General features: G+C 48.4%; 4 protein-coding genes across 4 annotated transcripts; 3 read left to right on the forward strand and 1 right to left on the reverse strand.

Annotated features, from left to right (window-relative positions):
* Nucleotides 1-1474: 1474 nt before the first annotated feature.
* On the forward strand, nt 1475-2777 carry BHQ10_001826 (uncharacterized protein; the record flags this gene model as incomplete). Its single annotated transcript, XM_040873905.1, has 2 exons — nt 1475-1501; nt 1569-2777. The coding sequence occupies 2 exons, from the start codon at nt 1475-1477 to the stop codon at nt 2775-2777; spliced, it is 1236 nt and encodes a 411-aa protein (XP_040730331.1).
* Nucleotides 2778-3377: 600 nt separating this feature from the next.
* Nucleotides 3378-5998, reverse strand: BHQ10_001827 (uncharacterized protein; the record flags this gene model as incomplete). The annotated part of the gene is made up of 2 exons (XM_040873906.1): nt 3378-5379; nt 5436-5998. 2 exons carry the CDS (start codon nt 5996-5998, stop codon nt 3378-3380), a joined length of 2565 nt encoding a protein of 854 aa, XP_040730332.1.
* Nucleotides 5999-8555: 2557 nt separating this feature from the next.
* Nucleotides 8556-11056, forward strand: BHQ10_001828 (uncharacterized protein; the record flags this gene model as incomplete). Its single annotated transcript, XM_040873907.1, has 2 exons — nt 8556-8659; nt 8764-11056. The coding sequence occupies 2 exons, from the start codon at nt 8556-8558 to the stop codon at nt 11054-11056; spliced, it is 2397 nt and encodes a 798-aa protein (XP_040730333.1).
* Nucleotides 11057-12137: 1081 nt separating this feature from the next.
* On the forward strand, nt 12138-13033 carry BHQ10_001829 (uncharacterized protein; the record flags this gene model as incomplete). The annotated part of the gene is made up of 2 exons (XM_040873908.1): nt 12138-12703; nt 12760-13033. The coding sequence occupies 2 exons, from the start codon at nt 12138-12140 to the stop codon at nt 13031-13033; spliced, it is 840 nt and encodes a 279-aa protein (XP_040730334.1).
* Between the last annotated feature and the right edge of the window lie 188 nt (nt 13034-13221).

Genomic DNA, 13221 nt, shown 5'->3' on the forward strand with positions numbered 1-13221 from the left:
AATTGCATCGACGGCCGACTATCTCTCATACAACTACGAGCAAAGCCGGTCAATTTTTCCTTGAGCTGCATATATAACATAGGAACTTCGACATCGTTCTTTTGATGGGACTACCATATGCATCTCTAGTTGAGCTATACGCTGTACAGGCAGCCCCTACAACACATTCCTTTCTCATTTGCTTCCAAGTAGAGGTCTCTCTCCAGAAGCCAATTCAGTCGTTATCAGTTACATCTCACAACTCTCTTTCTTTGAACTTTCAAGTCTCATCATTGATGTCGTCTTACGGATCACGAAAACTACCTCTCCAAGCCCGCCTGAAAACCAGTCTCTTCAGTTTATTTAGAAGAAGCTTCAGTTACCGACATGCCCAATCTCGGCCATGTGCCCGGTCCTTCTTCCTCGGTAGACAGGTATAAAATCGCGGTGAAACGCCCGTGTCTCAGGCGAAGACTTTGCGTGAACAAAGATTCATCGCGTCCGAGAGATCGCTACATCCCTCATCGCTCGTACTCGGGTAATACAACATCAAAGTTCCATGTCCGAAAGCTACCGATTGAGCTGGCTGCACACGAGAAGTTACTTCGTCAAAGAGAAAAGGGCGAGAACCCTTTCGGTCGACGTCGAAAATGTGGATCTGGAGTTCACTTCGATAATGATTACCACTTCCAGCCGCCACATATGTCACCACACTTATTAGATAGTGAGGTGAACCCCCGACAATTTTCCACATCTGGACAAAGGATCTCACCGCGACAGGTGAGTGTTGGGGCTGTATGGAACGTCGGGGGGCCCTCCATTGCAACAAGAGGTCCGTGGTTAGGCATAGTCGATGGTCGAAAGATGTACTTCGAAAGAAATGTCACGGCGCCCTTATATATTGCACGCTATTGGATTGATCGGAACAAAAACATTTCTTCGTCAGAGGAGACTGAGATTAATAATTCAAGGTTGGCAGCAGCCTTTGATATGGATTTGGCGCATCGGCAGCTGCCTATACCGAAACCAGCTATGTCATCAGGAAGTCATCCCTGTGCTTCCTCGCCGCATTTTGAAAAGACTGTTCCCTTCACATGGAAAAATTGCACATGGAAAAAAGCTGATCTAGAGGCCGGTAAGTAGCTGGATAGAGGAAAGACGAAAGAAAAATGCTGACAAGAAGTCCTTTAGACACTCGTTGTGACCTGATCAAGAAGCAATCGTCAGTCCTAGGAGTGCCATTTTGCACGTTGGTGATGAGCCCTCCTATAATAGACGATTTCTATCATTCAGTGCTTGCTTACTGTCATTCTTCTGGGTTAATCGCATATGCCGTGCTGGATGCTATCGTTCTGTGGTCGACAAAAACCTGCAAGAAGGTCAAGACATTTTTACCTGGATACCCCTACGACTGTGTTACAGCACTAGACTTTTCATCTTTGAGTGGTGGCGAAAGTATCCTAGCAGTAGCGACTTGTAGCGGCCACTTGCATTTATGGGATACCGTGAAACTTCGGAGGAGGTTTGTCTGGCAACTCGACAACAAGGCAACATGTGTGGCATTCAGACCAACGACAACTTGGTGCCAGTCCGCGGTAATCCCAGGCGCCGAGGTTCCCGGGGAACAATTGGCTGTTGGGGACGAGCGAGGGTCCATATGGTATTATTCTATAGAGCTATCACCTTTCGAGGCTCTGTCAAAAGTGACCCTTCTGGCGAAAGTTGATGCACATCTTGCACGCGTATGCTCGATTTCCTGGTCGCCAGACAAGAGATTCCTCGCCTCTAGCGGCGATGACAACTATTGCCTTCTGTTCGAAATGAGACACATCTTACAGAATCAGCAGTATTTAAGATCACACCCTGAGATTAGAAATCTTTCTACATTGCAGCTTAGTGCAATTGTCTCACAAGTGGCTCGAATTATAAGGATTAGTTCTCTGATTCCTTCGTACTTGCATTCCGAATCTCAGCCACTGGAGGACTCCCGTGCATCTTCAACATCAGGAAACGTTCGGTCTGTGAGCATGGATGATGATGCCCAAGCAAACATCACAAATCGACGCGTTCGTGGCCGAGCACTAGAATCAACGAGTGAGGTTCCTCCCGGGGGCATATTCCAACCTTATCGACGTGTCGCCTCCGCTTATTACTCTCCAGCGATAAGAGACCATGGTACAACAGCATTGCACTTTTTGCACGGTAATCATATACATTCTTTCAGACATAACTCGGCGGTAAAAGCAGTTGCATTCGCGCCCTGGCAGCCAACGCTACTGGCCACCGGAGGAGGCATGTTGGACCGTACTGTTCATTTCTACCATGCACCGACTGGTAGCTGCTTGGCCGAGATTTATATGTGGTCTCAGGTGACAGGTTTGGTCTGGAGCAAGACTCGACGCGAGATTGCAGTTGTTTTGGGGTATGGCGAGTTTGAGCAGGGGCATCAATATCGAGTGGTGGTTTTCGCATGGCCCAGCTGCCAGCAGGTGACAGCCATTCCGTGGAATTCACAGGTCGATGAGAATTTCAGAGAGTATATGAACGTGGCAGATCGGGCTCTGTCCGTTATAAGTATTCCCTACTTTGTTGATTCATTACATCAAAAGACCTCGGGTGATGTGGATTCCAACCCTGAAGATGAGTGCGTCGGAATTGCCTCGTCTAGATATATCAGATTCTATCGCATATGGGCCAAACCGCACAAGGTATTTGCCGGAGTAGCCGGTGTCATGCGCAGTGAGATCTTAGAAGCGCTTGACGGGATTGAGGATCAGCGAGATGAAGTCATTCGATAATTGTATGATGTGTTGACAGGCACCAGTGATGTTTCGTGCTTGTTTCTTATCCTTAGAATATCATAACGTTCGCATCCCAGGGGACCTCCCATAGACAATCATATTGATTCGTCGTCCTTTGCGAGCTCTTACCTATTTAGCATACTCAATTGATATGATATCCTTTTGGCGCGTCATGGCGTGACAGTATTATTTCAACAATTGTTCAATGTTGAGACATCCTAACCATCACGGTATCCATAATGACCGTTCTCGCTACCTAGTTCATTCCATACTAGATCATCTGGTATGCGCGGAGATTTTTGGTGTCGTTGGTTATTCCAACATATATCCGACTACTGCAATAGTACCAGTCTCGAAGTCAATAAAACATCTCAGCATTCATAAAAAACTAAACCCCTATGTATGAAGTGTATGTATGATGTAAACAATGCCAATCAATCAATGAGATTTATAACAAACAAACACGGAATGGATGATAACGGTAGACCGATGGTCTGTCTACCTAGCAAAAATACTTTTTAACCCAAAACAAGAACAAAACAACAAAATCACCAATCAGCCGATCCAGAGGAAGAACGTCTAAAAAAGGCAAAATGCTTAGCGCCGCGATTTAGAATTCGATTTCGACTTCTTTGATGGTGGTGGTGCGGATTTTTTTGCGGGTGCTTCGTCTGCGGATAAGTCTTCGTCGTCTTCGGAGTCGGCGATGAAGTCGCGCATGTCACTTGCTGCGTCTGAATCTTCTTCTTCGTCTTCATCATCATCTTCTTCTTCGTCTTCGTCATCGTCGTCATCATCGTCGTCAAGAGATTCTTCGGCTTCGATGTCAATCATGTCACCGCCTTCTTCGTCCAGGTCTTCTTCGCTCCCTTCTTCCTCGTCGGAGTCGGATGCAAGTCCGCCAACCTCGTCAGCGATCTCGTCATCTTCATCGGCTTCGTCGTCGCCGCCGTCAAGCGCTGATTTCGATTTAATATATGACAATGTCTTCTTGCGCTTACGGCGTCGCTCGGCGTCACTGTCATCGTTGCTGACGCCTGCATAATGAGTGATGTGTTCCAGGGACTCACCGCCGTCGTCCATGCCGTGTTTCCTGCTATCGGCCATTGACTGTCGAAGATTAATCTGAGCGTCGAGCATGTCGAGTTTGCCCTTGAGTAGGAGCAAAGATGGGAGACTGCGGGAGCGTTGATCCATGACTTTGTAGAGTGTGGTCATGCGCTTGAGGATCTCGGTGTTGCCGGCGATGGCGCCTCCGTGCGCGATACAGGTCCATTGGACCCAGACGAGTAGATGTCCGTATCGGCCTGGTCGGGATGCCATGCGTTCTGCGAGTCGTTGGATCAGGGCGCCTGCTAGCGCGGAGTTTAAGCGCTGCACGGTGGCGCGGATGATGTTGACGTCTGAGGTACGGAAGCACGATTCTAGCATTTCCGAGTCGTTCGTTTTGAGGGCTTGAGTAAGAACCGTGGATAGGGATACGCCCGATGGAATCTGCGCAACGGTTTGGTTCGTGTTATTAGATAGGCCAGGTACTAGTGCGCCAGCGCCGGCGTGATCATCCAATTCGGCCTCCACGTCGATTGCTGAGCTCCTTTGGACGAGTTCGCCGAATGTGAGCTCCCCTCCTTCATCATCCTCGTCCTCATCTTGTTCCGCGGTAGTATCTTGCATATCCGTATCCTTATTAGTTCCGTTGATACCGTTGACTTTCTTGGTTTGACGCTTCTGGGTCGTCTCAATCTCGACGTCAGAATGTTCTTCGGCGTCCGATATCGAAACTGCATCATCTTCGACATGTGCATCATTCATCTCGACATCTTCAGAGTAAAGACCCGACTCGATAATAGTGCTGTTCTCGTTGACGTACGACTTGCTAGCCTGTTGCTCCTCAATCACGGCGGCAGACTTGAGCGCCGACGCAGACTTGCGCGCTGTAATCTCAGTTGCACCCGAGAAGGCGAGATCTCCAGTATCTTGGTCCTGCCATCTCACACGCTCAAAAATCACGTTCACACCACCCTCAGCCCACGCAATGTATAGCTCTGGTCCCTGGAATCCTACTTGAACGGCATAAACGGCCTTTCCGGTATCCGGTCTCAATATCTTTAGTATAGCGTCGGCTTTGCGAATCATTTGTTTTGCTCTGGCTTTCTGGCTGGTGGCTTTTGTGCCGTTTTGTGCGATAGTCTGTGAGAAGGGTCTGTTGAACAACTCGACTGTGCCGTCTTCAACCAAAGCGGCGAGAACTTGCTTGTCGGTTGAGCTCCTCTCTTCTTCCTCCGGCGGAGATAACGAGAGGGATGCGACTTCTTGCTCAGCAACCAGGTTGTATGCAATTCCGAGTGTCTTCGGATCAAATACAGTAATATAGCGCTCATTATCGGCCGCAATGAAGTTGGCGTCTTTGACTGAGTGTGTGGATGATGGAATAAGAGTATGAATGGGATTGGTCAAGGAAGGGAAGGTAAGAGATTCGGCGTCAGAGTTTTCGATATCGAGGATCATAGGAGTCTGCGTAGCGCAAATCACTGGAGGGTTGGAAAGTAGTGGTCGCGAGAGCGCCGAGACTGTGGAGGTAGTGGGAATATTTATAATTCTAGATAAAAATCCATTAGCGGTGCCAAAAATACTGTTTCTCGTGTGATCGCCTACCTGATGCTTTGGCGGGTGTTGAGATCCCATTGGACGAGTCTGTTATCGCCGCCAATACTCCACCCCTGGGATGTGGATTCTCCAGCTGTAAACTTGAAATCCTTGATACCTCCCTCGTGAACACCGCTCAGACTACAGAGCACCTTGTCTTCTGCAGGGGAGTACATGCGAATATCAGATGAACTCGTGCCAAACGCAACGACAGCCTCACGGCCAAACTTGTCTTCAGCGGAGCCATTGACATCAGACTTTCTCTTCCTCTTCTTCTTCGACCCTTGATCCCGCAGGCCACCCAGATATCCCCAGTCCAAAGAAGTAATCGACTCCTTGGGAGCTACACTGTGTTCGCATTGCAAGGCACCGGTGTGAATATCATGGATGCGGAGATGTTGCGAGTCAAGGCCTTGGATAACCGATGCAAAGAGGGCCAATTGGTACTCGGATGGCGAGAAAGCAGCCCGTATGATGGACGATTTTTTGCCGGTGACAGTTGCTCCGGAGGCTGCGGGCTGTGCTGCGGAAGCAGTTTTTGAAGCTGGAGGGCGCGACGACTTCTTCCCCATCTTGTTTGTATTTGTTAGAAGTGTCACTAGTCGACTGTAACACAATGACAACGATATGGGAAATGTCAGAACCAAAATAGATATTGCTGAAACGAGCAATATCCGTGGGCAATCAAGTCGTCGACACGGTCGTCGATATCAGCCAGTTCAAAGATGATAGAGGAGAAAAAAAGTTTCTAGGTTTGTACAGCGGCTAACCCTAGTATGGACTAGCGTATATACTATCTCTTTTGCCTAAGGCATCAACAATTTGTTATCTTATCTAATCGTAGCTAGCATGCTAAATAATTCTGCAGTCTGCAGCTACCAGTCGACTTTTGCATGTTTCTTGGAGAGACGATAGCTATGGCTGGAGACAAAATGGTAAAAGATGTGCACGTCAATACAGCTAAACTATCCTAAGCATAGATGCTTTGGATCACTAGGCCGCTGTCTAAGCATCTTATTACTTCTCTGATCGTTAAGTCTTAAGCTACGTAAAGCTAGTAGTGATCATGAGGACTCGGCAGTAATCTGCTAGAACGAGACTGTAGACAGTCACGTGAAGATAATGCTGATAAAATTCAAGTTCGAGGTCGCAACTCCTGCGTGATCATGTGATTCGTTTGACGAAAAGAATAGTTCTAGAAGCCTAGGGTTGACGGCCACACTGCGACTGGGTTCTGAATCTTGAGGGCTCTTGGGACAGGTACAATCTAGGCACGTGACTTTACTTGGCTACAAACAACATGCTATGGTGCTCCTACTACATAGCACGTATGTAGCGTACCAGAATCACTAAGTGGTGGAGTCCATTGGACGGTTCACCGAGAGGATCCACATGTACGACTTAGAGCAGTGATTCGTTGAATACGAGTCACACTAGGCCCGTTTGATCGGTCTGTAACCCACCCGGCGAGTCTGTGTTCCATCTTGCATCAGAGTGACGGGGGGCTAGGCTTTATCTGCAAGGAGCGAGGGCAAACCCTACAGTCCTCAGCCTACGGTGACTGTGAAAGTAGTGACGAGGAAAGGTGCAGGACTTCCAAGTATTTGTGGGCCGCTTACATGTGGGATCAAACACAACCACGAATAAAGAGCGGGATTACCGTCGAAATGTGACTCTGCAATGACGAATTACGACGCCGATGAGACAGAAAAAGCAGGCTCAAATACGATGAAAAATTTTCATATCAGGATGTGCGATCAAAGAGAACGAGAGAGACGGCGGACAGAGACGAGGAAAAAGGGGAGCCTGGTGGCTGAGGCCCACCAAAATTGTGCAAATTTGATTCTTTGCTGGGCGGCTTTTCGCACTAGGACAGCGAGGGCTCCGCTTTCGGGTGCGCTGAAACCAATCAGCKGTAGGTCGCAAAGCACCGATGCAGGCGGCGGCCAATCAGGAAGTGGCGATTGGCCTGAACCGGGATAGCTGGGTCGACTGGACGCAACGGGGCTAGCGGCATTCGACGGGCGAGCGCAATGCGGACTTTCATACTTAAGGATTCTGCCACCCCCTCCGATTTTTTCAGTGTCCTTCGTCCTCGGAACTGCTGTTGTGCGTTTTGTGTGTGTGTACTGTGCCCTTGTCTGACTCCTCTCTGAGACACGCGCCTGCTCCTGTGCCCAGCCCAGCCTAGCCTAACCCAGGCAGCCCAACACGCCCTTGTACATAGTAAGTTGTCTGATTACTGTTTGTTTCCCCCTTCCAGTGCCCACCCTTCACTATTCTCGCCCTATCCGTCCACTTCCATTTCCCATTCACACCTCAGGCATTAAAAACACGAACATGCCCCGACGCGTCTTGTGTGACGCGCTCTCTCCCTTGCTGCCCCATCCTCCCACAGCTTATTAGCTGCTTGCTTTCCGCTCTACCCTTCTGTTCAGTGCTCCGGATCGTGTCTTCTTGTTTTGCCTGACACCCACTCTGCTCTTGCGCTGCTTTAGGCTTTGTATTTTTGAAAGCATACTAACCGTCTTTAGGCACGTGTCAATTTGGCGATTGTACTGCAACCGCCTACGCGTACTGTACCAATCACATCACCATCCAGACATTCAAGTCACCTGATCAGCACCCGATCTGGTCCTTTTATACCCGCCCGGAGTCTTGGCCTGTCTCCGTCTTCGTACCTTCTACTTCTTTCCGCCCTTCTTGCCTCTCCCGCCCATTAGTCAACCTCTCGCCTCTCACGTGACCTCTTTCTTTCTTGGCAATATAAAAACGGCATCGCCGTCTCAGTCTCGCTTTCTTTATCTGATCGCATACTTGCGCTCTCATTGTACCCTTTTAGATCTCGTGCTTTCGAAAGTCTTTCAATCGAGGGTATTGTGCGCAACACTTTACCTCGCCAATTCAGTCATCTGCGCCCACATCCTTGTGTGTGCGTTTCAGTGTTTGTGAACTAGATTGACAGTACTCTTTCCTGGCCGGGCGTTGGCAACTTTTGCAGCCCGCCTTTGATATCACAGACGCTTGCCACCTGATCATTGTGTGCTGTCTGCGATCCTCTGCGCGACATTTCCATTGATTGCGCCTCTGTGTATTCTGGTCCGTGGGGACCTATCTCAAACTCTCATTATGGCTACTCCCCCGCCCGAGGGCACTACCGCTGTTCTGAAAGCAGACAAGCCGTTGCTGCCGCCGACAGTGACTGGTTTGCCCGCCGATTCTCCTATTAATAGGTACGGCAACCCTTCGTTGATCTTCATGCTCTTATCTCCTGTGTGTTGAATGAGCATTCACTTTGACTAAAAATAAACTGACTGTGCTGACTTTGACATTTCAGATCGCCTGATTCTTTACCAAATGGCATTTCACTTTCTGAGAAGACAGGTCTCACTTCAGCTCCTGTGCAGAGCACACTAGAGGAAGAGAAAGAGTCGACCCCTACTGTGAACGGACACTCGACTAGTCAGCCTCCTCTCACAAACGGAACAAGCCCACATATCGAAACTTCCACTCCACCAGCAGATGATTTGAATCAGTCGAACGACTTGAAGGAATCCGAAGGTTTGAATCAGGGAAGAGGAGAGGCAACACCAGTACCTCCTGTGAAATCTGAAGAAGATTCGAAACCAGCGCAGCCTCAAGAGAGCGCCGCACAACCTTCAGTAATGGAAGAACCCAAGGATCTTCCGTTGAGGGACAACGTCGAGCCTCAACAGTTCACTGAGACGTCTGCTGCCGTTACTGATTCTCTGGTTGAGTCGGCTCCTATCAAGGAGCCATCAGAACTCGCCCTTCCGCCGACAGATATCGAGATGAACGACGCCCCACTGTCCCCGACCAAAGTCTCGCGCGAGCGGGAGTTGGATATGGAAGACGAGCCCGCTGCGAAACGCGCCAAAGTGGATGACGATGTACCCATGGGAGATGGCAGCTTTGAGAAGGCGGATATATCTGCCTCGACAGAAGCCGCACCATCTGCACCCACTCAAACATCCACGGGTATTACACCTGTACAGCACAAATTCTTGGCTAAGCAATTGACGAACCTCAAACGATCTAACGACGCACGATTCTACCGAGAGCCCGTAGATCCCATCAAACTTAATATTCCTAGCTACTTCACCATTATTACCCAACCGATGGATCTGTCGACAATCGAGGGCAAGCTGAAGAAGAACCAATACAACGCCGTTGCAGAAATTGTGGCGGATGTTGATTTGATGGCTGGAAACGCAGCTAAATTCAATGGTCCAGACCATATCGTCGCGCAAGAAGGCCAGAAACTGAGGGCTCTCTTTGCAAAGCAGCTGGAAAAGCTTCCGAGACCTGATGAGGTAGAGGAAAAGAAGCCCAAGAAAATTGTACCTCCAAAGGAGCCTGCTGCGCGCCGTGAATCTCGAGTCATCGCACAACCTGCTCCTCCCAAACAAACTAGTGCTTCTCCCACATTTGCACTGAACCCTGAAGGTCTGCCAACTATTCGCCGTGATTCTACCAACCCTGACGGACGCCCGAAGCGTGCTATCCATGCTCCGAAACGGGATCTGCTCTATTCTGCGAAACCGAAGAAGAAGAAGTTCCAGTGGGAACTCAAGTTTTGCCAGGAGATTTTGGATGAATTGCATAAACCCAAGTACTGGGCTGTTGCAAGTCCCTTCTACTTTCCAGTCGACCCTGTGGCTTTGAACATCCCAACCTATCACAGCGTCATCAAGAAGCCCATGGACATGTCTACTGTTCAAACCAAACTGAAAGCTGGGCAGTACGAGAATGCCAAGGAATTCGAGACGGATGTTCGTTTGATTTTCAAAAACTGTTTCAAATTCAATATTCCTGGAGATCCAACCTACGTGGCCGGACAAAAATGCGAGGAAGTTTTCAACAACAAGTGGGCTGCAAAGGCGCGATGGGTCGAACAGCATGACCCAGATAGCCACAATCAAAGCGGGTCTTCTGATGAAGAGAGCGAAGAAGAAGAGAGCGAGGCTGATGAGGACCAGGAGAAGCTTCAAGCTCTTCAACGACAGATTGCTGAGATGTCAAAGCAGGTTGAAGCAATTACGCAGAAGAAGAAGAAGACTCCTCCTGCATCCAAGAAATCTGGAAAGTCCAAGTCTGGCAAGAAAGATTCTAAGAAGAGTTCTAAGGGAGACAAGAAGTCCAAGAGTGGCAAGTCTGAGAAACGTCATGTCACATACGCAGAGAAGCAAATGATTTCGAACGGAATCAGCACTTTGAACGATAAGAAGATGCAAGAAGCTCTTCGAATTATTCAGAATAACGTCCCGTCCCTCAAGGGTCTTCAGGAGACCGAGATTGAGCTTGATATCGACGAGCTTCCCAATGACGTGCTCGTCATGCTGCTCAAGTTCGTCAAGAAGAACGCTCCACAGGTCATGGACGATGAGGATATGTCCGCTCCAGTCTCGGCGAATGTCCAGGCCAAGCCCAAGAAGAACAAGCCCATGAGCAAATATGAACAAGAAGCCCAGATCAACATGCTTGAGGGTAGTCTTTCCCGATTCTCGGGCGGTAATGGTACACGATCACCAGAGCCTGTTAACTCCGTTGAAGATGACGATAGCTCTGATGATTCCAATGACGACTCTGAGGAGAGTGAAGAGGAGTAATCTCCTCGTCTCAGTCTCGGATACGGATTGAGGAGAGCGCCAGTGACAATCTTTCACTCCGGTTTCTGCTTAAGTTTTTTTTTTGAATCTTAGTCATTGATTGACTCAGGATCAATGTCTTGGGGACTCCCATAGTGTACTTGTACATACTAGTTTTATCACTTCATGTTTTCGCTCCATTTTAATGCGCTTAATTGGGCGTTTTTCAAAAGTGTTACTCGCCCACGCGATGACTTGATGAGGGTGTTTTGTTTCTTGGAAGGTTTCCCGGGGGTCTTTGCGAGCGTTTTTGAGTCCTTTTTATTGTATTGTTCCTGTTATTCTCTTTTTACAAAGAGAGTTCTATCTTGTTCTGCTATTTTCAAGACAAGAGAAGTTGGTGGTGGAAAGCTTTTGATGCGCAAGCTGGGGGGTTGGATGGCGAGGCAGAGAGATGCCTCGAGATGTCCTGATGATATACCCTTGACCAAGCTGTCACTTTGTATTAGTATGATTCAATAATCAAAACTGTATCATTTCCATAACACGGACAAGATGTGTATTTTCTTGTGGTAAAGAGCTCGGCGACGTCCCTATTGGCCATAGCCACTAGTAGCGGCGCATACATTGAATCTTCTGCCGGCATGTGAACATCAACATCAAATCATCCTTCGCCTGAACAACAGAATGATCCCGCCCTGCGATCCATCCATACTAGACAAGAACCCACAATTTAAGAAACTGCATCGACATCTAACAGCCAAACTACTCGATGCGGATGCGTCCACCAGAGCAGACGGAGATATTCCTGAGAGGAAAGCAGTTGTTGCAGTTCGTTGCTTCCCACCTGTTGAGTCTCAGAGAATAGATCTGACCACCTTGGACCCTACAGGAATTGAGAGATCTGCAAATCAAGAATGCTAAAAGAAAGATAATCAAACAAGCGCTGCGGCGTGCATGTCTTGAGGATTCCGTGGACTCACTGAATGGCAATGCGTTATCGAACATTGTACGATATTTTTCTTCCATTAGTGATTGATGTCATGATAAAGATAATGCTAACACTAAAGGCCAGCTTCGCGAAAACAGCGCAGTCATAGCGATGTTCCTTGATGCACCTTGTGGTTTGAATGAATATGAATCCAATTCTCTTCAAGACCGCCTACAGGAGGCATCGCTTCTGAACCGCGATATTCAAACCTTTCATGACAAGACTATCAATGCGTTAATGCTGCCGCTTTCTGAGTCTATCACATCATGGCTGAACAATCTCCGCTCGGTCGCTGAAATAGGCACCCCCTCGGCACAAACAACAACAAATACATCATCATCATCTTCTAACATCCCAACAATAGCTTCAGCAAACCAGTCCCGACCACGAATCAAATCACGTCTATCTATCGGCGCGAAAAGAATTCAACCACCCCGTCTATCCATCCAAGTCGACGAGCGAATTATGAAATTGCGCCAGATGCAGGTCTCAGATTTACCAGCCTCTAGAAACAAAGTAGCCATTACAGCAGCAAATCTTCTATCCTCCCGTGGCGAGGCAATGGAGCGCATGATTGTGCTTCTAGAGAGGACGAAGTACGGCTCSTTAGCTAGAGGTACAAAAGCGCAAGCTGATTATTTGGCGAGCGTGGCGGAGTGTATGAGCTACAAGGTCCAGTATGTTTCCCTACCTTATTTTGGTGCTATGAGTCGGTTAATCCGTCTGTCAAAAGGGTCACGAAATTCGAAACACTATCAACCATATACACGCCTGAAAATGTGGCCGCGCTGAAGAAGTACAGTGCACATTTGCGAGAGACACTGGGTCGATTGGAGGAAACTCAAATGATTGCGAATCAGACACTGGAAGAATACGACCAAGTCGGCACTTCTCAAAGCAATAGAAGTGGTAAGACAGGGCCCATGGCGGATATTGCGCGACGGTACGGAGACTTGGTGCAGGAAGTGGACGCTGTTCAGAGGGAGATTAAGAAGTTGAGAATATAGTTTCGATAATTGTATCGACAAGTGTGTATTCTTTCTTGATTGCATACTATATAAACTACTATGAGGTCACGTGCGTTCCGTTGATCTGATTCGTTCGTTCGGTGTAGTAGTGCCTAAAATTATTTCCCCGGCCGAGTGGCGATGGCCACTTTTCACCTCGCAACAGACTCATTCAGATGACAGTCGTG

Source organism: Talaromyces amestolkiae (genome assembly GCF_001896365.1).
Source record: "Talaromyces amestolkiae strain CIB chromosome Unknown scaffold2.1, whole genome shotgun sequence".
NCBI classification, from domain to species: domain Eukaryota; kingdom Fungi; phylum Ascomycota; class Eurotiomycetes; order Eurotiales; family Trichocomaceae; genus Talaromyces; species Talaromyces amestolkiae.